The sequence below is a fragment of the Ambystoma mexicanum genome, chromosome 14, assembly GCF_040938575.1.
Source record: "Ambystoma mexicanum isolate Mex_15411 chromosome 14, UKY_AmexF1_1, whole genome shotgun sequence".
Lineage (NCBI taxonomy): Eukaryota > Metazoa > Chordata > Amphibia > Caudata > Ambystomatidae > Ambystoma > Ambystoma mexicanum.
The window spans coordinates 446160531-446187902 of record NC_090940.1 but is presented as its reverse complement, the minus strand read 5'-3'; the positions used below and the strand labels follow the sequence as shown (position 1 = coordinate 446187902).

The window sequence follows — 27372 nt, the reverse complement described above, 5'->3', positions numbered from 1 at the left end:
TTTACTTTGGTGATAATAGCGCTCGCACAAAAGATTAGAGAGGAGGGGGAAATAAAGGGGCTTGAGGTGGGGGTATAGGAATATAAACTAGCCTTGTTTTCTGATTATGTCTTCTTGCTCACAGATGTCCACCTGAGACCTTCCATCAAGGCCCTGCTAAATTAGATGAATACGGGAAGATATTGGGGTACAAAATCAACAAGGAAAGGTCATGACTACTCCCACTGGGCCCCGACATACAGGGCATGACAGACAAGGTGAGAGATCCCTTTCAAGACATGAGAGACCAACCTAAAATATTTGGTATTCAAGTTGGGCAGAACAGCAGAGGATCTGTGGAAACTTAATCTCCCGCCCTGTGGGTCTAACCAAAGGTAAACATGGGCAGATGGGGCAGTCTTGGCTGTGGTTGGAAGGGTAGACTGAATACGATCAAAATGAATGTCCTGACCAGATTGTTCTTGTTTATTTCTCTTCCTATCATGATCCCTAAGCAATTTCTAGCAGAGACAAGACACTTATACAAGCAGAAGTGTGGGCTTCCCAGACGTTGAGGATAACCGTCTGGTGGCACAATTTAGGATACTATACTACCATCTGAGACATCAAAAAAGACAGTGGGCTACGTTAGAAAACACACTGATGCATCCAGCCACACTGGATAAATGGCTGTGGGTTCAGAGAAAACACCTGGCCCTGTAGAATAAGGACACACCGAACTCTGTCCCTATAGGAGATCTGGCAAGAGCACAAAGATAGAGAGCCTACCTACCTAGCCTGCCCCAGTAAGCTCTGTGTGAGGGCCCCCATCCACTTTTTAAAGAACATGGCGATTCCTGAATGTTTTAACAGTGGTCGAAGGATGAGTTGGAGAGGGCGGACCAGCTCTGGAGGGATGACCAGTTCATAGGAATAGATACCTTAGAGAATGCATTTGGTATAGGAAAGCTGCTGGTGTTCAGGTATCTCCTGTTAAAGGGAATTTTATTGTAATCGAAATGGAAGGGGGAAGGAGGACCGGTAACTCACGAGGTTTGAGAGAGTGTTAAACAAGGGCAGGTACAGGTTTGAGCTCAGCAATATACACATGTGTCATTGATGGCTGGGAGATTGGTATAGAGGGACAAGGGTCTAGAGATTCCCTTCTCAAATGTTGTTGGCATACATATGTAATAGAGCAGGATGTCAAGCTCCCTGCAATTTAAGTTAGATGACAAAACTGTTCCACATGATTTCTTTCGGTAAAAAATCCATCAATATTTTCTTTCGGTACAATCATAGTGAACCCTTTTTTAAATGTGTGGTGGTCATGTTAAGTTGTACAGAAGTACTGAACGGTATTTTTCTCTTGGATTAAGGAACTGGGGGCCACAGGGCTAAAATTAATTTGCTTAAATGCTGTTTGGAACCAAACTTGAAGACTATCAACCTGAGGCCGTCCCATGCAAGGTCCATCACTTGCTGTTAGCAGCCAGAGCATGCCTAACCCAAAGTTGGAAATGGACCAAACCTCCAACTAAGGAGGACTGGATCAGGAAGGTCAAGGAACTTTACCTAATGGAGAAGGTCACAGAATGGCTAAATGATATCAATGACATTTTGGACCTCGAGCGGTTCCCCTTTTGAACAAAATACGGAGATTTTAGCTCTTGACCCAAGATATGAACCTCACTAAAAGGGTAGGAAATGTATATTTTGCAATGTCCCCTAGACTCAAGTCGTAAGAAGGCCACGATTAAAGGGTGTAAAAAGTCCCAAGGTCATCCGCCACATCCATCTTTGGAGGTGGGGTACAGGCGAGTGTTTGTTAAAGAAGATTACTTGTCGATACAATGTTACTGTTGTTATACGGAATCGGGGCGTGGGGGATAACCCGCATGAAGGAACAATCTCACTATGAGATGTATGTAAGCCAAAATATATTTGTTATACCTGTAAATCGAAATAAAAAGCAAATGGAAAAAACTGTTTGTAGAGTTTTAATAATACAGCTTTAGGAACAGCTTGATTAGATTGATTCTCCCCTCGGCTCTGGATGTGAAGGGCTAACATGCTTTACTAGAGATCTTGGAGCTGCCAGCAATCCTGCCTGGTACAAAAGGTTAGTAACTCAAGCAGAGCATGTCCACCCTCCCCAACTTGGACTCTACACTGACAAGTCAGCACTTTGCTCGGTCACAACATGCTCATGCTTGTAGGTGCTGTATGGCAGTGGTAGAAAGGCTGTAGCGGGTCTAAGCATCCTCTAAGTCATCAGCAAGCCAGTTGTCGTCTGAGGCCTGGGTTCGACCATTCAGCGTTTCAATCCAGGGCCCCAAGGTGATGGCTACTGTTTTCAGGCGAGTTCTCAATCACAATTGCCTTTCGGGTGCTACAAAATCAACTTTCAGTGTTCAATGCCCAAAACCTAGGAGTGACAGCTCCTGAGTTCACATGTGCTCACCCACCATTCTCAATCAACCGGTTTCACCTGCTGCTCATGACCCCAGTGACTGAAAGTACTTTGCCCACACTGAGAAAATGTTGTAATACATTATTCTGTCTCATAGCAGTTACAATCTATACATGATAGTGGCTACACATTTCTAAATAATGCACCAAGTTGAAATACTTCAAATTTCTAAGAAACACTTTAACCATTGTATTACCCTTTTATTTTTCTAGTTTTTCCAAACATACACGAGTTCTAAAAATAATGAATCTACATTTACGAGGGATAGAGTTTTAAGGAAGCATGTCTGAATACCCCAATATGAAACGTGCTTCTACTAGAGATGGGGAAAGGGCTTAGGTCAATGAACAGGAGCTTCCGTTGCCTTAATGACAGATTCAACAGTTTAGAAATCTTTTTGGCATTACTCAACGCTACTCTGCATATTCTATAGCGATGTTTGCAAACAGGCCATCACAGTACCTTGTAATGTTCCATTTTCTTGGAGAAACAAATAAGTTCATTTTGTAATGTCTCTTCAAGCGCTCTTATTTTTTCATCTTTGTCATGGATGCTGTAAAACATTAAATAGAAAAAAATACTTTCTACATTTATCATATCGCAAAAAGATGAGATCAGTCATCACTACTTTATTAATTATTGGAAGACACCTTTTTAATGACCAGATTACACCACAACGAAAAGTGTCACCCATCAAAAATGGGAATATATTATGATATGGTTAGAAACGTCCATTTCACAATTACAGTGAATTTGAAATGGAATGAGACACAAAACAGTTTTTATATTCAAGTTTAAAAATGGTCCTAACCAGTAGTAGCTTGCCATTTACAGCCAATATGCCCTGCATAAACAGTTAAACATTTTCATCAAATACCAAGCAAGCCTTACCAGTTTTTCGTATTTTTAATTAATTTATTTAATTTGGAATTTATATAGCGCACAAAACCGAGAGGTATCCAGGCGCTTTTGACTTAAGAATACGGTTACAGTAAGTGCTTTACAGAAAAGGAAGCTTAAGAGGTGAATTACATCATGGAATGTGCAAAAGGTAAAACATTGTACACCAAGTGCAAAAGAGAAGTACATGGTGATCACATCCACTGGGTCTGACCCCATGTTTCCGGGCGGCAGCATCACACAGATGCAAAGTCAAATCAGTAGGTAAATACATGGTGCCTACCCATGTAGCAGGGCGGCAACGGTACACTGATGCAAAGTTCAGCAATGGGCAAATACACAGTGCCTACCCCATGTTGCAGGGTGGCAGCAACACACAAATGCAAAAGTCAATCAATGGGCAAATACATGGTGCCTACCCCATGTTACAAGGCGGCAGCAACACACAAGTGCGAAAGTGAAACGGAGTGCAGAGTTGGGGTACACGCCATCACAGGCAACCAGGGGGTGGGGGTACACACAGCATCACAGGGGGGGGGGGTACACACAGCATCACAGGCGACCAGGGGGCGGGGGTACACACAGCATCACAGGCGACCGGGGGGGGGAAGGTGGGTCTACACACAGCATCACATGCGACTGGGGTTTCGTGGGGGCGGGAGGGGCTTTGTCGTGGGCCTTGGTAGATGGTGCCGGCTCCCGTCTCCCTGTAGCTTTGATTGGGCTGTCAAGGCCCAGGCAACCAATGGGGGTAGGAGTCAGGCCAGGCAAGGAGCCTTAGTAGGAGACAAAGAAAGATGCAGCCATCTTAGAAGGGCCGGCAAACAGTGTGGCCAAATAGCTGCAAATGGCAAAAACCTACAAGCTGGGTATAAAATGAAAATAAGATTGCATCTTCTGGAAATACACCGCCTATCAGGGAGCGATTGGCAATTTTCTTCTTTCTTTTTAAAAAAAAGGCAAAATTTGTGCTGCATGCGCGAGGCGCACAGCAGATAGCAGGGCTTACCCTGACAGAGCATGAGCTTTCCGGATCCAGTTGCAGGCAAGAAGGGGGCCGCCGTGGCCCTGGCAGCTAGGAACAGTCATAGAAGGCAGAGGAGGAATGGGCATTTTGTCCCACTTTCGTTCCACCAGACATCTCTTGTACTAAAATATTACAGAAGCAAGATGGCTCACTCATTTTAATAAGCGTGCTTCCTCACAGAATGAGGAGCATCTGCCACCGCTTCATGAGGGTTAACATTAGCTAAGAAATTTGAACCATGAATAAATTTAAGTTACTCACTGTACTGACTACAGTACTCATACTCCATACTCTCCTCTCCTCCATTCCTGTGGGCATCCCCCAACATGGGGATCGTACCAAACCTTTGGCAGCGAAAAATTGAGCTTCCCCTTTACATTTATTATTGCACACAGGGGCGCAGCCTCAGGCGTGGGAACGCCCCGCCCTCCGGCGCCTCACCTCAGTCTCCTTTGAACACATCAGACGCTTAGATACCTGGCTACTCTTAGTACATATTAGCCCTTGACATACTAGCAGGGGAAGGCGAGTGGGACGTATGAAGGAAAGGGGACTATGGACTAGGAGTACTCTAGTCACTACGGTGAGTACGTTTAATATCTCATACGTCCCGTCCCCTTTCCTCCATCCTTGTGGGTTATTCCACCAACAAGAACATGGGGTAGAGCTGTGATAACCTGCCTCATATCTAGGATGAAGCAAAAAGGTTCTTCAGAACCGCCTGACCAAACTCTGCATCGCGCCTCGAGCTGGTGTCCAGTGAGTAGTGCTTACAGAAGGCCAACGCGTGTCCCAAGTAGCCACCTTGCTGATGACATCCCCAAGAAGCATGTCTCTGACCGATGAGCATGAATCCCTTCAGGAACAGGTTTGCCCATGGCCGTGTAAGCCTCCGAGATGGCTTGAACCATCCAACGGGCGATGGAAGCCTGAGAGCCGGGGGAGGAGCCCCCCCCAAAAGTCACGAACAATGCCTCGGAAATCCCGTAGGATTTCGTCTGAGACCGATAAAACTTAAGGACACTATTGAGGTCCAAGGAATGCAGGGCCCCATCTGCCTGCGACTGCGGGTTCAGGCAGAACACCGGCAGGCAGGTCTCTTGATTCAGATGAAATGGAGATACCACTTTGGTCAAGAAGTTTGGGTGAGTGAGCAACATGACCTTGTTGTTGTGAAACATGGTGATGGGCTTGCACAAGGACAACGCCTGCAGCTCACTAACCCAGACGCAGAGGTGAGAGTCATCAGTAAAACTGTCTTTAATATCACCAAGCAGATATCCACAGAGGCCATCAGCTCGAAAGGCTTGTACTGCCAAGCTGCAAGAACCACATTGATATCCCAGACCGGGTGAGGCCTATGCACTGGAGGAAAAAGCCTAGACAACCCCTTAAGGTGGGCCTTAACCACCGGGTTGGCCGAAGACAACACATGTCAGGGCAATTCTTGTAATCCCCAATGACCGGCAAATAAGAGCGGCGCGTAGCCACCTGAACTCCAGACCGAGCCAGCTGTGCTGAAAAAGCCAGTATGTCATCCAGAGGACAGGTGACAGGGTCCAGACCCTTGTCACGAGCCCAGTGGCAGAACCTAGTCCATTTACTCTTATCTTAGGACAAAGTCGAGGACCTCCTGGTCTGCTGAATAATGCCCTAGTTGTCACCTGAAAATTGAGCATGCTGAAGCCTCAGCTGGTCAGGAACCAGGCCACCAGCGCCAGCTTGGCAGGGTGCAAATTTTCTACCTCCTGGCCCAGCTGGGTCAGGAAACCCCTGCTGGTGATCGGAAAGTGGGCAGGACCCTGGGAGCACAACTGCAGTAGATTTGAAAACCAGGGTCTCGAAGGCCGGTGGGGGGGCAATCAGGATGAGGTTGCAACCCATCATGCAGAAGGGGGTGGGGCAGAACGGGTGGCACCCTGCTTGTTCAGGTAAAACATTGTAGTAGAACTGTCGCTCCAGACCAGAACCGACTTGTCCCTGATGAGGGGCAAAAATGCATGGAGGGCCAGGCCCACTAATCTGAGCTCAAGTAGACTGGTATGCAGGAGGGCTTCAGTCCTGGACCATGCTCCATGAATCACGTAGCCCTTCAGAGTAGCCCACCAGCCCGAAAGAGAGGAGTCTGTTGTCACCACCAGGGTTGGCTCCAGTCGGGTGAAGGTGGCTCCCAATGAAACATTGCCATCCATCAGCCACCAGCAAAGATTGGGCAGTAGGAGCAGAGGTATTGGGATCCTGTCCGACTGAGAACCAGTTACGCTTACCTGGTCTCTGCAGAGGCGTTGGGGCACGGTTGCAGCCCTTCCAAGAGTTAGATCACCCCTGTCCGGTCTTTCCCTCTGCGGATAAGTTGTGAGCGGCGGCTATTGGTGACACTGCTCCTGCGTGCATATGAGAAAACGTGAGTGCACTGATCGGTGACTATTGTGCCTCTCAAACCCTTCTACCCAAGGTGCGATTTCTGTGGGCATGTACCGGCCATAGGGCTCACCTGTTAATTATTGATGGTAAGCTCTCTGTCCTGCTACTTCTGTCAGGGGCGCTTGTCGATGGGATCTAGTTCCTTCACTGATCCCTGGTAAGTAATAGTCCAGTCCAGCTGCAACTATGCTTCTCCTCTTGTCTCTTTCCCTTTCCTCTTTGCCAATTCTCATTTTCTGTCTTGATATTATTGCTCTCAATATTGCTGTTAAATCCTGAATAACGTTTTCTCTTCTGTTTTCTTCCCAATAGATGGAAATGTGGCTCAAAGGCAGCTGTGGGGGCGCAGAACGCAGCTAGGAAGAGGATGGTTGAAACCCAAATGTCCGACAACAGGTGAGTGATGGTTTAAGGCAAAGCGCGAGGTTCGGTGGTAGCGCGACCTTAAACTGAATGTCCTAAGTGTCTAACCTTGCCTTTCGTTTTAACTTGCAGGTGCTGCTGTCGCTGACGAAGCATGTCGTGTTGCGGTGCCAAGATGAAGATTTCAGCGTCCCAGAAGAATTGAAGATAAGCTGCGGTATCAAGAAGAAAATGTCAGCATTCCGGAAGGTTTGAAGAAGAATGTCGGAATCAATGAAGACGCACACAGGTGAGAGCAGGTTCCCCAGTTGGTAAGTATGAAAGCAGGAAGCAGGATGTCCAAAGGTAAATTTAAACCCAGGTGAGTGTTACGCTGCATAGAAGTGCAGAATAACAAAGCTTCTGCCTCAGGGATCGGAGCAGCTTATATAGCAGCGATCGTGGGTACGCCCACTAGGCCTGGCTTGCCTGCCACACCCTGCCACTCATAGAGAGTAAGCACGTGCAAGGCAACCCAATAGCAGCAGCAGCCACACCCAAGAGTACACGTGGGGCTGCTTTAGTGATAGAAGTTCCCATGTTAAATGCACCTTGCACCCAAAATGAGGTGTTACGTCCAAAATAAAAGCATTCTTGTCCCAAATATATGTTCTTGCTTATCGTTATTTATAAGCCTGGCGCCAAAGACGCCAGGACTGTGTCCATCCGGGTCCCCTGTGTGTATGTGGCCCTTTAATGTTTGCGTCCTTGGCCCGATGACCATGACACCAGTCTCCTGATCCCAACTGGCTGCCAGGTGGAGCTGGAGGCACCTCATCTTGAGGCGAGCGTGCTGTACGGTAAGCACGCTGGAGGCATTCAGGCCCAGAATGTGCTGGAACCACCATGCCAAAGTGGTGGTGTTGGCCAGAAAGTGCCCCACCGCCTTGCGGAGGGACAGGAGCCTCTCGGGCGTTGGAAATGCCTGCTGAAGGGTAGTGTTCCAACACACCCTTTGGAAGACCAGTTCCTGAGATGGGCACAACTGTGACCTCCTTTGGTTGACAGAGAACCACAGCTGATGAAGGATATCTACCAATCTCTGAAAGGAGAGAACCACCACTTCGGCTGACCCCGTACTCACCAGCTAGACGTCTAAATAAGGTTACAGATGATGGCGCTCCAAGCAGAGAAGGCACGCCAGTGCGTTCATCAACTTTGTGAAGACACGAGGAGCCAAGTTCAGGACGAAGGGCAGCACCTTGTATTGAAAGTGATATGATAATCGTGAACCGCAGACATTTCCGATGGGGTTGGTAGATGGGAACAAGCAGGTAAGCATTCTTAAGGCCCAGGGAACAAATCCAGTCCTCTGCAGACAGAGACTCGGCTATGTGCGCGGGAGTAATCATCTTGAAGCGTTCCAGTGGTAAAGACAGATTTAGCAATGACAGGTCCAGGACAACCCTCAGGCCAGCCTGGTTGTTCTTGGGTACTGCATACATCCTGGAATAGTACCCGGAACACACTGTCTACAAGAAGAACCAGTTCTATCACCTGCATCTCCAAGAGCGAAAAGACCTCTTGTAAAAGAGCCGGGGATCCGATATGACGAAGAGGAGGAGAGGATGGTAGAGGCAAAGGAAGAGGAAGACTGAAGCCTGTGGAGACTGGATAGGATCCACCGGTTGCTGAAAAGGCACTTCCTAGTGTCCTGGAACAGAGCCAAACAGCCCCCCACAGGCGAGCTGTGTTCCCGGGCCTTGTCAGTGCTTTTTGGCATCAGTGGTGGGAGCAGAAAAACATGCATGACGTTCTCTGCTGCTTCCTCCCGTTGTCGCTGGGCGACCTGCCAGGCCTCTGTGTACCGTGGTCCCAGAACCCCTTGAAGCCATAGAAGGTGCGGGATTGAACTTGGTCCTGCCCTGGAACTGAGGGAAGGATTTCTGACCTGGTTTTGTCAGGATGGCCAAGGACTTGGCGGTTTGAGTGGAAGTTTTCTTCTTTGTCAGCTCATCACTGGTTGACAAATGAAAAAGATCCACTTAGTGGCGTGCATCCAATCCATCCTTCTCATCTCGACCCCAAGGCACATCCCTCTGCTGGCTGTGTCGATGTGGGAGACCGAAAACTCCATGACATCCTGCGCAATGGCCCGGGCATCTGCCAGCCCGGCCTTGAAGGATGCTTGCTGGTCCGAAGGGAGGTCAGGCAGAAATTCCCTGAGCTCCCACCACAATCTTCTAGTTAGCCGTGGCCAAGAGGGCGTCTGCGTTGGCTTGCCGCAGATGCAGTCCTGAGATGGAATAACAGCGCTTTCCCCAAGACTCGAGGACTTTCTCCTCCTTGGAGAGGCAACTGGAGGTGGCTCCCGTGGAGGAAAACGAAGACTATGGTTTAGAATACAAGAAGGCTGTAGCCACCACTGAGGAATGAGGGTGCGAGGCAAGGAAAATTGGCTCCCCGTCTGTCAGCCTACACCTGCTGTACAACTTGTTCATCTGGGCGTTGGCCCTGGGCTTCTCCCAGACCTTTCGTGCCAGCTGCCGAACATCCTTCTGGAGAGGGATGCCAGACCGGATCGCTTTCCCAAGACCTATGCTAGCACTCCCGACTCCCAGGGGGCTACCGGTAGGGCCTGGATCGGTGGAGGGACCGGCACTGGAACTGGTAGTGTTGGAGAACAGGAGCACACAGACGAGCGGGCCAGGGCGGCGCCACCTGCGGAATTACCTCCTTTATAATGTCCTTTGGGGGCCCCTTCATCTGAGGGCAATGCATGAGGAAGAGGAAGCACTCGAAGAAGCGGTCCTCGCAAGCCACCGCTCCTGGTCAAAGAGCAGAGGCGAAGCCTGCACCGTAGGATCTGCTGTGGCTTCCAGAGTGAAGGGGGCTGGGATCATCCTGCGAAGCCCATTCGATGGAAGTGACTTAATTGCCCCCTTAGGGCGCGATTCCCTACCCACCCCGCTCGACCCTAGGTAGGGCTGTGTGGTATGGGCACAGAATCAAAAGTCTTAAGTTATGATGAGAGGCGCCTCATGGGTTCCGGCCTAGCGCTTTGACAGTTTCCCTGAGTGTTTGCACCTCTTGTCATAATTGACCAAAATTCAGCCAGTGAATATTGTATAGTTTGTTTTGACTCAGAGAGATTTCATTTTGAAGCATTACTCAAAAAATATGAAGCTGACACTGGAAGGTAGCAAGTCAATATATTTAATATCATTTCGGATCTCTACCAGATTTGATCATCATTACACCTGCTATGATGAACGCAGTAAAAACGTAGCATACTGTCAGAGAACCAGTATTGTTGCATAAGCTATAAACATGATTCGCATTTAACAAAGATAAAGTACAATTCATCATTCTGAAACACCAGCTTGAGCAATCATGGAGTTCATGTTATGTTTGTCTAAGCTATACTACGGTATGATCAGGAGTGGAGTGACATAACACACGCCGTCAGTCTAACATATGCAAGAGAGGTTCAACCAACACTTGAAACTCACGGTTTCCTGGGCTTGCTGCTCCAACCTGCTGTCGACTGCTCTTCCCAACCCCCCACGATCTCATGGTCTGCCTGCTGCGGAACCTCTCTCGCCTTAGTTTGTGTGCTTTTATATTAACACCCATGACTTTACCTACATGTACTATGTGCGTCTCTTCCTTGATCTGGGGAGAAAGTCTAGAGTCTGAATTTGCTCTTGTGCTTATGTTTGCAGTGCACACATTATTTAGCTATGTGAGAACTCCAGCGAAAGGTGATGTCTTTTCTTCTTGATATTTTACCTTACAGTGAATGTGGTCCATGTAGGGACAAGAGCAAAGCATGTCATTCACTCGTTGACACCTTTAAAGCCTCATTCTAGTGAATGCTTTTCTTCAGAGGGAAACAGCTACACTTGTCTTCGGCCACTCTAACCGCGTATTTTCTATTTTGGTATTGTGTTTCCTGCCTTTGACTTTTCATCAGCACAGAAGCAACTTAACTCCTACGAGCTCATCTTAAAACAGGAAGCTGTTACTTGTGGTTGGCTTTCTCCTGTTTGAAAGGGGAAAGAACTGTTCACCTTTAGCCGAAACCAAAAGCATTATTCATCAATGGCAATATATCGGCTACAGCAAATGTCTTAACTTTGCCGTATGTGCAACGGTTTACTTCTTATTCACCGTATGCACATTGAGTGAAGTGGTCTAATCTGTGGCACACCTGCCTCTGCTTGTTCGTAACATTTGTAAATCATGACATACCCCCCCCCCACCACTAAAGGAAGTTTGCCATAGATCAAACACATGTAGCTCTGTGAAGTCATGAGTACGCTTACTGGGACCTATAGTTAAATAAAGATTGCCTATATTGGTGGCACAAGGAAATATCATGTATACATTATATTTTAGCACACAGCTGTTGCATGCAAGAATTAAACTAAGCTGCTTGATATATTTGCAAAGCGCTTATGAGCCTGTAATGTGTGCTATACACAAACAATAAAAAAAAACATCTTAAAAAGGGTTAGCACTACTTGCTAACATTATCATGAATGCGTACATATATCCAACATTGAGGTATTCAGCCTGAGTCCATTATATTGTTACTGGACCTAGCTAATAATGCCTGTGCTCACAAGGTGGTGTTTAGGTTGGTTGCAAAATCATTACTGGCGATGGCTTCAAAATACGCTGCAGGATCCTTTGAGAATCCATTAGTAATTAGCACCCAACATAGCTTGCGTCCTGGTTTTTTGACCCAATGAGCTGTCGAGCTTGTGATCTTGAGCACATTGTCACATGCATAAACAGTTAATCGTCTATATTGGTGTCCTTGGAAATAAACCAGTATGTGTCTTTGTTTCTCACAGCGATCAGCACATGGAGGTCATCCAGTTCATATGTTTGCTTTGCATTCATATTTGCATCTTGAGGTAGAATGTGATATTTCTTCAGTTCAGTCCTATCAGACTCAGCAGCTTGCTTGGATGACCTGTTTAGAATGTCATATGTTCTGACCACTGAATGAAAAGCAAGTCTCTTTCTGAGGTATGTTAAGAAGCATTGCAGAGAAGAGAACATAATGCTTATGTCATCGCTGCACACTTTTTTAGGCATTTTTCCCTTCTGACATGTATTCTTGGAACCAGAGGAATCCGTCATTTGCATCGTTTGCTTCCCCAGCTGCCTTGCGGTCTGGGTTTGAGAGCATGCATCCATCATTCTGTGGCGTACTTTGGTCCGGCTGTGATGCAGAGGGACCAGATGCTTCCTTGGCAATGGTGCTGAATGTATTTAGCAATAATCGCTTTCTTCGTTCTCTGCGCAGTTTCTCTTGCTCTGGCATGCCCCCATTATCAGGTGCGGTGTCAGAGGGACTCTCAACGAACTCACAATATAATACTTGTGAGAAGTACCTCTGAATTCCACAAATGTCTCTATGCACAGCCAATGTCCTGGAGATTCTATTGCGCCACAGGGGCAGTCTAGCAGGCGACATGAAATTCCCACGTTCTTAGCCAGCAATGACTCCTGGTGACAGACTCAGCACTTTGCGATGGCTGACACGGTAGACTTCTTCCTGGTCAACGAAAAAATAAAATGCTTTTGAAACAGTGAACACTGCTCATATCCCATATGTCTGCACAGCTCTGTTGTGTACGGGTTGTTTCCAGGGCGGTAATTCTGTGGCTTGTCATAATTTTCAGTTTCTAAAGCAAAATATGAGAAAAGGTCCAGGTATTATCACCAGCCAACTGTACCAAGCACTCGATGAAGTCAATGTTCTAATGACTGTGTCCAAGGCAATGAGCCCTTTAAGTAGGAGACTCGAAGCTACTTTAGCAATTGCAGAAAGGCCAGTGTTGGCCCCATTAAACTGTGAGCTGTCAATGGAAAAGATCTGGGGCTACACTAAAGTCAGCACTGTTGGGACTCGGGGCTAGCTAGCCTTTTAGTTGTACCCCTGAGCTTATCCGGGGCTAAAACCAAAAGACCTGGGGCTATAGCCCCCTCAGCCCCACTAGCAACGCCTCTGGATGCCATTCCGTAACTTCCAACAAGTTTTTGCACCGCTCGGTTCTTTGGACTGAGAGCACCTGGTCGGGATGACATGGGGCTAATCAGATGGCCAACTCTGCCTGATCATCCTATGACAATAATTTGCCCCCTCTTCTTGCCACATATACCATGCTCATGGTTCTTCTCCGTATACATTCCAATTCCGCCCTGAATTGGGCCACGGTGTTAATAGGTATAGCACCATACGCATTCGCTTTGATTTCTGGTTCTTGTAGTGTACAGCAATCAAACTTGCTTTTCCATACTTGTATAATTGTAAGAGTGTAGTTCGCCCCACTGTCTATCAACATAGATATGTGGACTCATTTATAGCGAACATGGTGCAGGGCTTACTACTTCAGACTTTTCCGGACACAGCCTGTATGGAATTGATTACTTCCCTTCCCATGCTCTAATATTCGTCTCCATCATCATCATAGACCTCCCCGACTTGTCCAAATGATCTAAAATTCTTGCAACAAGCCACATGTCCCTTGCGTCCGCACTCACGTCAGATTATGTGAATTGCTATGCAATCTTTGTCATTGTCCAGATGGGTGCCACTATCGCATCTAACAACATTTTCTGTTCTGAGAAAATCTAACTTCTTTGGGGGGGACCCAATGCGCGTCCTAGTTTTCTACTGCGGCGGAGCACATCACCTTGTGTTTCTCTCACCTTTTTGTCACCCTTCCTTCCGGATGCTGACCATTGTTTTTGAGATACTTTAGTGGCTTTTTTACTGAGCCTTCATCCAAAGTTGCTTTATGGCTTCCAGTGTCTTTTTCAGAGTGAAGTGCTGAAAGCTTGGTATGGTTCTATGCATTTTGCAATTTCAATGGCTGTTGCGAGTGTTGGGATTGCACGCGTTCCACATTTCTTCTCATATTTTGTCGTTGGTGCACTTGATCATCAGTTGATCTCCAATGTGCTCTTCCTGACAGTGGGTAAATGGACACTTGACTGACAAACCCCTTAGAATTGTAACAAATTCTGCGATGGACTCCTCTGCCTTTTGTTCCCTGGTAGCAAAGTGATAACGTGCCAATATAATATTCTCTTGCACCTCATCGTTTTTATCAAGTTTGGCTATGCTATTTTTTTTATACAAGACCATATCTCCTATGCCACTGGGTTCAGGCAATTTCTTAATATCCTGACCTGCTGTCCCAAGACAGTGATATAGTAAGGCTTATTTCCTGTCATTCGAATAGTTGGCCCCGGACACTGCCAACATGTACTTGGTGAAGCCATCACTCCAATCAGTCCACTGCACTTTAGGCTCACCAGTTGAGTACATTGGCCATGGTAGCACTTGCTGGGGAAGACCACAGCCCTGTTTTCATGAGTAGGGATTGGTGGGTGCTGTGCCACTATCTGTCTTGCAATGTCCACTAAATGGTCACATTTATTTTTTAATTATATTTTATTTTCAGAAGTCTTGTTTTATATGTACATACAGCTGCTCTGTAATTCCACACTTTATTCCTTTGTTTTACTGCAGTGTTGATGCTGCCAAATCATGTGTGGGCAAGTCTTTGTTGAACGCAAGAGAACAGGAGTTCAAGGCGGCGTTGTGGTTACCCTGTCGGTAATGTCTCCATGGAGATGCTGGGTAAACAGTGTGCTGCCATGCAACTGTGTGTAAACAAAATGGCTGCACACAGATAGACGCTCTCAGGTGCTTTCCTCTGATGACCGAGAACGCTTTGCGGCTGAATGCAGGAAAGTTCTGTGAGGAGCACCGGCTTTCGGATGCCCTCGCTCGGTGTGGCGCGCGTTGCAGTATAGAAACAAAGTGAGATACAATGCTTGTGCGCATCTGCTTCTCACCTGGGACGCCATTCGACTTACCCCCAATGCCGGGGAGTTGTAGGGAGGAGCCTAACACTGTGTATGTAGCGTTCCAAATCCCTGCAGTGTAACCTTGTCCTAGTGTTGTCAAGGTGCATCAAAAAGTCGCAGGAGGCTGCTGCCCACCCTTCCAGCTCATCGCAAGTTTGTTAGGATAGAGGCTGCACACGCAAATGAGGTTCAGGATATGTTGTAGGTATGCAACTGTTTATTGTTAGTTTCAGAAGCAGGGTTCAAAACAGCAATCTCCAGCTCACCCATCAGCCAAATGACACTCAATGGGATCTGGAACCCTTCCTGTACTTCAGACCACCCAGAGATTGCAGGTTCCAGGTAATGGTCTACACACAGACAGCGACCTACTAATTAAAAAATGCTTGTGTGGGACACCAAAATAGTATGTACACTATTTACAGAACCCCTTTTATGTCCACTCCAAACGGGTATTCAATATGCATAACCCATCTTGGGTTGAAGCTTTAGTTCATAGAGTGTTCTGTAATTCATACGCAGCCGGCCCGCCCCCAGAGCGCTGCAGCTTTCCCCAGCACTCACAGGTCTTCGGCGTCCTGCTACGTCAGCTCCTTCTGCTTCCTTTTGCTTCCTAGGCTGGCACTCTGACCTCTGCGAGCCCCGCTCGCACGATGGTCGGTACTCTGCATACGCCTGTAACTTCGTTGCTCCTGGGTGGACGTGGACTGCATCCTTTCTGTCTTCCGCTTGCTTGCAGTCCAAGCTGCACAATCTCCGTCACAGAGACCCACACACCTCAGGGATGTCGGATGGTGTCCTTGCTCCTCCTCATTTCCCACCACGGCTGCCTCCTTACAGAAAGGGCCCCTAGGGTGTCCCCCACACAGGCCTCCCTGTTGCTCCCATTTCTGCACCACTGATCTCCCTTGACAGGTTGCAGGTGTGGATTCAAAATTCGACTTACCTGACCCTCAGTACTCTGCAGGCATCTTCCTCGTCCCAGTACCAAAGTGGTGAATGAAGGTTTAGTGTTGATTACTCCTGGTCACCTCTTCCTCGTCCCAGTATTCTCAGATGTCAAATGTGGAGAAATGAGGGGAATTGTTTTACAGTATCCCATAAAGGTCAGGGGGTGGGAGGGTTTATGTTGGTCTTCAATAGGGAAAAGGGGATACCATGTCTCACCCTTGACCACACTCTTCTTCATCCCTTTTCTGGTATTACTAGCGTTGTAATATTTCTGGGTACGTCCCTGGTCAGTGAGACAGGGATATCAATACCCCACAACTGCCTCTGGGATATAGAGTTCTCCCTCAAAGGGAAATGCAGAATACCGCATCTCACCTGAGAACATCTTGTACCCAACCCCTAAGGACTCTCCAACCAGGTGATCCTCTCTTGCATCTCCGCCCCCAGGGACAGGATGCAATAGCCTTTCCCTGGCCACCTGAGAGGAGGATCAAAGGGGAATAGATGTGAGGATGCCCTCAGGTTCCTCATAGCAGCCACCGTAGGGCGTGTATCCTCATTCTTGCCTCTGGAACCAAAAAACGCAGGCTGCCGTTGGATCAAGGAGGCAGAAAAAGACAAAGGATGGCAGCATACCTGTGTGTGTTCTGGAAGCAGGCGACCATCTGCTGAATGCTGCCAACTCTCGACTTCAATGGGAAAGCATTTCTCACTTGAGTCCCCAGGAATGCTGAGATTAATTGGAACATATGGGAAGGTGTCACACCGGAGTTCTGAAAGATCAGGGAGAAACCCAAGTCCTGTAGCAGCTGGCAGGTGCCCTTGGGCTGACAATATCTGCACCAGCAAATGGCCCATATGAGCCAATTGTCTAGGGAAAGAAAGACGTAGATCGCGTCCCACCTGAGACGGCCCGTCACCACTGACATCAACTTGGTGAACACCCCAGGTGTAGAGGCCATTTCAAAGAGAAGCCCCTTTAACTAGAAATGGCAAGCCCCAGGAACTTCCTGCGCCTTAAATGAATAGGCACACGGGAATAGGCATCCTGTAGGTCCAACTACACTACCAATTCCTGTCTCTGCAAAGCCTGGGGAATCTCCCTCAATGTTGCCATCCCAAAATATGTTCAAGCCACTGATCTCCAGGATGGGATGAGTGGCCCCACTTCTTGTGAAATACAGATTCTGGGAATACCAGCCCATTCCTCTCTCCAGGAGCTGGGCATCCACCACTGCGCCTTCCACCAACAAGATGGCCAGCTACTCTCAGAGTGCAAGTTCTGGATCTGAACACGTTAGCACAGGAGGCCTGTCCAGAGGTTTTCAAAGGAGCTAGAGACATTATCCATTTTCTGACCAATTGCAGTACCTAAGCATCAGAGGCCATGCCAATGGGAGAAGCATAGGGGAAGACCTTAAAGAGGTTTTAGGTGGAAGCCTCTGTGGGTGCCAAGGCCACTGACACCGGACTTCAAGGCAACCCCCACCCCTGCCAGGGTGCATCGAGCATCTCCATGCAGTCTTAGCTTGGGGCAATTGCATCGTCCTCACGAACAATGGGAAATAGAGAAAACCTCTTCCCCTTTGCGACAAAAGCGAAGGAAGGGGATGTTGTGGGCTGCTGGATCACCAAATCTAAGGATATGGCTGTAATCATCGACTCTGAACTTTTCCAAGGATTTGTCCACTTTGGAGCCAAACAAATGCTCGCCCATCAAAGGGCATATCTGGCAACTTTACTTGCACCTTCAGAGAAAACCCAGAGGATAGCAGCCGCAAGTCCCTATGGAAAACTGCTGACCAACCAATGGAACAGAGGAAACAATCCACAGAATTCAAACCAGCTTGTAAAGCTTAAGTTGCTTTCTTGCCATCATTGACGAGGTTGAGAAAGCCATCTCGGATCTCCAGCTAAGAGTCAATGCATTGGATATCAGGTTCCACAAAATCTGGGAATGTTTCGATGAGCAAGAGGCATTCATTGCGTTTAAAGCCTTAACCATTCTCTTTGAAGGAAAAGCTTTTTTGGCCAAGGCCTCTTATATTTGCCTCTCGATCCGGGGCGAGCCGATATCCAAGCCGAAGGTCTCGAATTAGGTGTGGTTGCTTGCGGTACCAGCCTCTTCAGGGGTAGGATGGCACAGTGAAAAGGTATGATCCCCATGCTCTGGCTTATAATTCTTCATAAGGTTCTTATCAACTGCCAGAGCACAGCATGGGTATTGCCACAATGCCAATAACAGAGGCACTATCACTGCATTATAAGGTAAGGTCGCATCTGACTTTCGCCCTTTTTCTAAGACATTTGTTAGATCGTATTGGACTAGCGGATTCACTAGGGCACCAAAGCCTAAGGCAGCAACAACCATGTCCAACATTTTCTAAGACTGCCCATTAGGTGTGCGTGTATAGAGCCAATAGCTGCAAGTCAAGGTCCAGAAACATCTAAAGGCCGCTCGCGCTATAAAGCCCCAAAGTCAAATCCATCAATTCTGCCTGATCTGCCAGGAAATCAACCAGGGGATCCTGACCAGCCCAGACAAGGTTTTGAGACCGAAGAAGAAACCAGGGACTGGAAAAACAAAGTCCTCACCCCAGGTCACAGTCCATTCAGAGGTGAAATGCAACAACACTGATCGGCGTCCCTGACGCCAGCTTCAAGGGGGCTGTGCATGATGGCAGGCGGCCTGCCTTCTGGAGATTTTTAGATTGTTATGGCTGAAGCTATACTGGTCATGGTTTTAGCAAAAATAGCCAACATTTGGTCCCAAAATTCCTCCCACTTCTCCCTGGATGCATCTTTAGAGGTCAAGGACGTACTGTGAAAATCGTGTGATGAATTACTCTTATCTCTACTAGGTCTACGTTCTCTTTTCCTTATTAGATGAGGAGGAATAGGACTGGCAAGACTCAATGCACAAGCAACATCACTTCGGACTTTTTTGCCATCTAGCCTGCCTCTCATCCCTTTCTAAGGAGTCGGCTCTTCGGTTTGGAACTTCGGGTGGCTTAGAGAGAGGTCACCTAAGTGCAAATTGGCAGCCTGATCCCTCAAGGCCTTTGGGTTCCATCGACTGACAGGAGCCAGACTGCCCCTTTTTGCGATCGGTCTCCAGACACCACACATATTGTAGGTCCGTGATGGACATTTTGAAGCTGCTGTCCCACCAGCAATGCTCCGTGCAAGCTGTGCGCTTGGCCAGCTTCCTTCTGGGTGCCGATCAGAAGAATTTTAGCAGCACACAGACAATTCCCACCAATTCAAAAAGATTCAATAAGACACAAGCCACAGCAGGCGCCTAATACTTGCTTCCTCACAAAAGTAAGCTAAATTGTACTAACAAGTCTTGATATTACCTTTTTTTTCCCCCAATGTCCTACTATGCAGGCTTGAACTTAAAGGAATGGTTCGGTCAAAATTTTTTATTGCGCCTACGGGTCGGCCATGTGTTTTTAAGCCTAAGTTGCTCTATTTTAGAAAAATGTCCTATGGACCTTACCCGAGTTTTCGTCCATTAAACGCACGCGAAAACAGGCACCAGGGAGCTGCCATTTTGTGATAATCCTCTCATTTCCCCCATCGCCCTGGCTGACCTGCTTTTGCGGCACTAAATCATATCCCCCGCCCCTGAGCCTGTCATCAGCAGACGCGTACCGCCCATTTCACAACGCCAAAGCACGTCTCGTGTCAACATTCGCTGTGCTTCAGCTAATGACGTGTCGCCATGGAAATGGCAGGACGCCTCTTTCCTCAATAAGTATAAACAGACCGTTTCACAACACACAGCAGCAGATTTTCGATTCCATTCCTCTCTCTGTTACTTTGAGTATTCTGTGACTCGTTTCTGTGCTCTGGTCAGCTACCTTCGTTGCTTGTAGCCCGTGTGGACAGATACCAGTACCACCGCCATCAATTATTTTAGTTTGTGCAACACACAATGGATACAATAATGCCCTACATGTACGAGCTCGAGTATACCAAGGAGGAACTACTGGAAAGGGAAACACGCGAAAACGATGGGGCTTCGGACGGCAGTTGGCAGGACGAATCAACGGATGAAGACACTGGACCTAGTCGCATGGACGGTGTTTCCACCTGGTGCACATGCAATCGGTGCGAGCTAATGCCGACCGAGGAGGAGAACTGCTGCTGCTGTGAAAACTTGGGATGCGTGGCCTACATTTCGAAAGGCGAGCCACGACCGCAATGCATCACCGAGCTGCCAGACTTCAGGGCAGCCTGCCTCACACGGTCCGTGTTGAGGATAATGATGGTGCTTATGCACGAACTTCGCGCAACTGTTCGTCCTCATAATTCGAGTAACGAGTAAGTATACTCTGCTTGTCATGCCACTCCTATTTCATGGTCTTCTACTATATCCAAAATGACATATACATATCATTGAAATGCATGAAAGTCGTTCAATAGTGTGCAGTGTCTAGATAGCATTTGTCCGAGCAGAATGCCATTAGTTACAAGAATTGTCATTGACAACAAACGTTTATTAAACTTATCTTGGTCATTTAAAAACAGTTTGTTTCATTCCTTTTCACAGGTGGTACAGGCTGGTGGCCTATCATTCCTTTACATGGTGGCTTCACGGGAGGCTTGGACACCGCGTTCGAAGAGCGATACCCGCCTGAGTCGTTTGTGCCATAAGAGAAACGTTCCCGAGTGACAGCGGTCAGTACAGGGGATTTTCTCTCGCTGTGCTGCAACCTGAACTATACAATGTGTAAAGTTTTGTATTTTTGTGTCATCAAAACAAGCTACAAAATAAAACACCACATATTTTAACAACGGTTGTTTCCATTTTTTAAATCAATCAAGTGTGTCTCCATTCAAGGATGGACGTAAGACACCTGTGCTCGGAATGGGTGAAGTTCAGGTCGCTGTGAAGCGGGGTGGTCACTATCTAAGCTAACATAATATATTATCAATAATGCATGGACTAAATAACACTTGTTCAAAGTCTTTCAGTCGGTTATGTCGCTATAAAAGTCACACATATATCAATACTATCAATTAACATTGGATTATACATGCCTTAGGTCAAGGGTCTTGACCACTATAATACACTGTTTGAAGTGTGGGTCTGTGCTCAAAAGAATCTCCGATATGTGGCATTTGTTATTGATAGGCACCGATATACTGCAGTAGGGGTCTAATGTTAGTTGGGGATCTGCTAGGTGGCCATCATGGCGTGGTCAGTGGTCTGGCACATGAAGAGAATACCTTGCAGGTACACAGGGTCAGAATGGCAGTAACTTTCCACTGGCGAGTGTGCGTGGGTAAGGACACGTTTGTGGAGATGAACGAGCCATGTGCTTGGTTCAGGCCGGTTCACATGCAGGACCGTGATCTCAGAGAGTGATGTGTTACATTTATTAGCTGTTGCAAATACCTCTGGAGTTTTTCAGTCAGAGTTGGAACGAGGCTGTGGGCCATGTGCTCTGCGTGCTGTACTATCGCAGTGAGGCCTGGTCACCAAAATGGAGTGGAAAGGGGGTACAAAAATGGATGCCCCGTGTCCTGCTCAGTGTTCGCATCTACGCGAATGTCATGCAAAGTTGACATCACAGAAGGGCAAGGGACGGGCGCAAACGGCCAAGGTGCCAAACAGCATGCACACTTCAAAAGGTATCCCACACCCAGGGGCCATCGCTCACATGGCCTCCTCAGACCCCGTGTCTCCAGGCAGACCTCCCCTGAGGCAGGCCGCCCCCCTGCAATCCACAGAAGTGTCTCTCCATTCAGCAGTCTTCCTGTGCCTTATCTGCACGCCCCAGGCCCATCCATCCCACCCCCTCTATCAAAGGCGGTTCGCACCTGGGGATGAGTGCTGGCATGGGGGGCTGTGACGGGTGCAAACGGCCAAGGTGCCAAACAGCATGTACACTTCAAAAGGTATTCCACGCCCAGGTGCTCACCAGACCCCGTGCCTCCAGGCAGGCCTCCCCTGAGGCAGGCCGCCCCCCTGCAATCCACAGAAGTGTCTCTCCATTCAGCAGTCTTCCTGTGCCTTATCTGCACGCCCCAGGCCCATCCATCCCACCCCCTCTATCAAAAGCGGTTCGCACCTGGGGATGAGTGCTGGCATGGGGGGCTGTGACGGGCGCAAACGGCCAAGGTGCCAAACAGCATGTACACTTCAAAGGGTATTCCACGCCCAGGTGCTCACCATACCCCGTGTCTCCAGGCAGGCCTCCCCTGAGGCAGGCCGCCCCCCTGCAATAAACATACCACGACATACACACGTCATTCATTCACAAACACACCCCTGTTTCTAATACTTTATAAACCACTTGATATGTCTCATGAGAACATCTTTGTGCTTTGCAAGTCAACTCCTGAACCTTCTACCTGAGAAGCACTGAGATCTATGCTAATCTGCTCGTCGCCGTGCTATCTGTGACCGCTTCGAGCAAACTCGTCAGTGTGCTACCTGTGGCCATCTACCGTTCTCCTGCAACATACTGCTCGGCCTGCTGAATCCAACTGTTTGTTGGTCAAGGTAAGGCCATGTATCCTTGTCGTATTTCGGTCATTTTTACATTTCAATCTATTTGCTATTACAGTACCCAATAGAGCTATGGTAATTGGTCTCATTGCTATTGACTTGAGTTTCAATTGTTATGCTATCAATAGATCTATTTATTTTCATCTGTGTCAATTGTCATCGAATTGCATCCTTCGGGGGTCCAGTCTATAATGTAAGCATGGTTCCTTTTCGTGCAAGACAAATCAGAAATTTCTGGAACTTATGCAAGTACTAAGCCGCACATGATGAACTGGTATAGTTCCGGCGACCAAAACAAACCTTGCATTGAGCATGGTATGGTTCATTTACTTTTTTATGACATTTTTATTCATCAAGGTTTTATAATAATCTTGATATTTACTTTTCAGAATTTTCAACAGTGCCTGCCTGTTCGATTAGCGGTTGCCCTTCGAAGACCCATGCTAAATCTGAAGGCACTACAATGCATGTATTCCTGAAAACTGTTGATCGAATAAGAGAATGGGTCAGACATTGCGGATATCCACTGGATGAGCTGGAAAGTAGAGTCCAACAAGTCTTTGAGGACAAGAGGGGTGATTGATACCGCATCTGCAGCCGGCACTTTCCCTCGAACATGTACACCACATCTTGGGTAACAAAGAAGAACAAACGGCGATCGACACGAAAATTGCTCGCAAACGCGATTCCCACTCTATTCATCCACAATCCGCCACTGGTGAGTCAAGTGTCCGTTTTTAGCTTTAGGCCTTGCGGTAGTGTGTAGGTAGCCAAATGGATTCATTGATATTTTAGGTGTTGTTTCCAATTTGTAATACTTTTGACATTGATATGAGTGTATAGCTTTTTGAATAATGACATTTATAAATATATTATTTTTAGATTTCATAACCCACAAACGAAATCTATATATGGGCACAGGGAACTGTGCTATATTTCGCATTACTCAAGTATTCTGTCTCCTTACATGGCAATTTTAAATATTGGTATTTCATTATCAAACAATAATTTACCTTTACAATTTCTTGACTATCCCTTGAATCTGAAGCAAGAACATTCTACTTCCGTCACGTGCTCGCAGTTATCAACCACTTCTAGTGCGTATCAGGTAATCATACTTGGCTATTCCGCCACAGACTTGTTTTATGCATGTCAAGTAATAGTTTGTATGTATCGTGTGATTATTTTACCAATTGTTTGGTTAGTGCTTTACAATTGATATACACCTTAGTTGTCGTCCCCTGGTGTTTGTTTTCAGTTATAATTAGTGATATCCATACTAATGCAAGAACTGTCTCTCAGGGAGATGCTGAAGCGTCCACCACATTGACAACAGCCCGAGATGTTCTTTAGCAGCCCGGGGTATGGATACTGACAGCTCAACTGACCGTGATCATCAGGACTGGAACACTTGTCGTTTGATTGTTCTACACCATGTTTCATTTGTGGTTAGCCATTGATATGTACCTGTGCGGTCGACCCCAAGCGTGTGTTGCGTTTTCAATATTGTAATCCTTACTAATGCAAATACTATGTTTCAGGCAATTGTTGAATCGTCAACCCACGCACTTGATGCAGAGCCTGACATTCAAGTAATTCCAGTGAAAGCGGAACCATGCGGATACGAATCGGCGCAACAGCTTTCGGAAGTGCGCACCACATTGACAACAGCCCTAGATATTCGTCAGCAGCATGAGGTATGGATACTGACAGCTCCATCGATGGTGATCAGATAACGTGATTCCATTTGCTATACTTTCTTCCCTATTAACGAAAGTACTGTGTTTCAGGGAGAGGATGGAGCTTCCACTTCAATCACAAGATCCCATTTAGATGATGCAGATGTAAAGAAATCGGAAAAATAAGTCGATTAAATCTGATCATTTTTAAATATTCCTTGATTCTTTTAGACAATGCAACATTTGTGGTTATCTCTTTATATGTACCTGTGCCGTCGACCCCAAATGTGTGTTATGTTTACGATATTGAAAACCATACTAACGCAAGTACTGTGTTTCAGGGAGTTGCTGATGCCTCCTCTTCAATACAATCATTCGTGGCAGTCCATGTAGAGCCAGATGTATGGATACTGACATTTCCATCGAACTAGGTCATCAGAGCTCGAATACTTGTCGTTTGATTGTTCCACACAACGTTTAAATCGTGTTTGGCTATTGAGATGTACATGTGTGTTCGTCCTCACGTGCGTTTTACGCTAACAATATTTTGATACACAGTAATGAAAATACTATGTTTCAGGGAGTTGATGGCGCCTCATTCCATGCTGTCTATGCGGATACAGAAAATATAGTCGTTGCAGCGCAAGAGGAAGGGGAGACATGCGGATACGTATTGGAGCAACAGCGTGCAGATGTTGAAGGTCGAGTCAAAAAAGTTGTAAAGAAAAGAAACCAAAATAAGGTTAGTTACAAACAGTTCATAACTTTAGAAATATTTTTGTGTTGGGGACTATTTTATGTTTTTTTCCAGTCAATTGTACTATACTTTATCTTGTGTTTAAATTGAACATCCCTTTTCCAATCTGTCCTCTAGTTACCCGTGGGTCTACGAACTATACATAAACAGACAGTGAAGCGAATGAGAGATGTTGCTTGCCAGACAATTTACACTATGGAGGAACTATTAATTCAGACGCAGCATGTTGAGACTTGGGATGCTCATGTCCAATGGCCAGAACATGAAATGAATGTGTCCGGAGAATCCAGCAAAGTTTTATTGGACCATTGCTACAGTACGACCGCACCGCCGCAACAACATGATACTGGAAGTATTGAAGATAGCTCTGAAGTAGTCGCAGATCAATTCACACAACCTACACCCGCCAAAAAATTGCCACCAAAAAAGCTGTCGACATTGTTGTGTTCTCCCATCAATGTTGAGGTAGCAGATGTTGAAATGACAGAATGAACCAGCAGCAGCATTCACCGACACATCAGAACTTGATAGCAGCAATATTTCTTTCAAATGTGGCGATATGTCCTCAACATCACAGGCCAAAACAACTTTGACGCAGGATGACAGTCTAATGAAAGAGCGCAAATACATAGTATTCGACAGTTGTTTGATGGATATTATAAGTATGCTGAAATGTGGGTATTCCGTCAGAGGGAAAGTATGTGGGAAGCCATTGATTCATGTTACTCGTAAAAAACAAGGCAGTAACGTCACAATACATGCTGCCTGTAGATTACATCATACGTTCTCATGGTCTGCACAACCGATGCTGGGGAAACTGCCAGCAGGCACTCTACTGTGTGCAGCGGCATCACTTTTTAGTGGCTCCAGTTTTAGAAAGTTAGAGTCTTTCTTTCAGTTTGTGGGACTCCATTTCATTTCAAAAACGCAGTACTACAAATACCAACATGATTATCTGTTTCCGGCCATTAGTGATGCTTGGAAAATTGAACAATTGTCTCTAGCAAGTACATTCGAAGGCAAACGATTCAGGCTAGCTGGCGATGGACAGTGCGACAGCCCTGGATTTTCTGCCAAGTACTTCACCTACCACTTTCAGGACACGGATAGTAAGAAAATTGTGAGTTTGGTGGTCGTACAGGTAACACAATGTACATCCTCAGTGGCAATAGAGAAACTAGGATTTATAAAATCAGTGGAATATCTACAATCGAGGGGAATGCACATCGACCTCATTGCCACGGACAGACACGTTTCAATTGCCAAGACAATGAGAGAGCAGTTCCCTCATATTAAACATCAATTTGACATATGGCATCTTGCTAAATCAATCAATCAATAAGAAAATCTCGGCTGCAGGGAAAAAAAAAGGTTTGGAAAGTATTTCAGAGTGGTCCCAGTCTATCAGCAACCATCTTTGGTGGAGCTCCAAAACTTGTGAAGGGTCAGTGGAAATACTACTTGAAAAATGGCGGTCACTGATACACCACTGTACCAAGGTGCACCGCTGGTCAGAAAACCTACATTTCCACCAATGTGAACATGGCCCTTTGTCCCCAGTGGAGGCACGGAAGAAAAAGTGGTTGAATCCATCTTCACCGACACAAAGCCATTGAGAAGATTGTTTTCGATAAAACTCTATCAAGAGATTTGAGAGGACTGACAGAATTCTGTCACACAGGAGATTTGGAGGTGTTCCACAATATGTGCCTAAAGTACAGGCCAAAGCGCTTGCATTTCAGCATACAGGGCATGAGACATAGGACTCTACTTGCCGTCTTGGCCCATAACGAGAATCTCGGCCGTGAACAATCTAGGACTAAGGGTAATGTAAGGATGCCTCGCTACACTAAGGCCTTTTCAAAAAGAAGTAAGCAATGGGTGATCAAACCAGTCTATGAGGAAATGGAGTTCGACTTTGTCAAAAGCCTTATTGTTGCTGTATTAGAGAAGCACAGCTATGGAATTTTGAAGGTTTGTGTGCAGAGCACTGATCCATTTCTACCCAACATTGCCACTGTGCCATGTCCACCCAAAGGAGAGCTGGTTGTGAAGTACAAATCCTGGTTTAAATAATTGTAATACAAATGTCTTTTTGTAAATAAATGTTATTGTACAGTGTGCATACAAAGTACGCTAACCCTAACCCCTACCTTCACCATCCTGGGTGCCGAACTACCTGCGAGTCATCTTTGAATTCTCTCTCTATTCACCTCATATTGCTGACCTTGTCTATATGTGTATGTATATATTTTTGTTGATGTAACTAATTTTCGCAATCTCTTATAAATGCTGGGCACTGTTAAAGGCATGGTCTAGTAAACATTTTTAATGTCCCTACGGGTCGGCCATGTTTTTTTAAGCATAAGTGGCTCAATTTTAGAAAACTTTCCTATGGACCTTACCCGAGTTTTCGTCCAT

At 46.6% G+C, this 27372-nt stretch overlaps 1 protein-coding gene across 3 annotated transcripts in view; it reads right to left on the bottom strand.

Annotated features, from left to right (window-relative positions):
* Positions 1-27372, bottom strand: part of KTN1 (kinectin 1) — a 3101875-nt gene that overhangs the window by 2103192 nt on the left and 971311 nt on the right. For all 3 annotated transcript variants that reach the window (XM_069637667.1, XM_069637665.1, XM_069637666.1), the window contains one exon: positions 2915-3005. In XM_069637667.1, coding sequence (XP_069493768.1) covers positions 2915-3005 — 91 coding nt within the window. The remainder of the gene's footprint in view (positions 1-2914; positions 3006-27372) is intronic.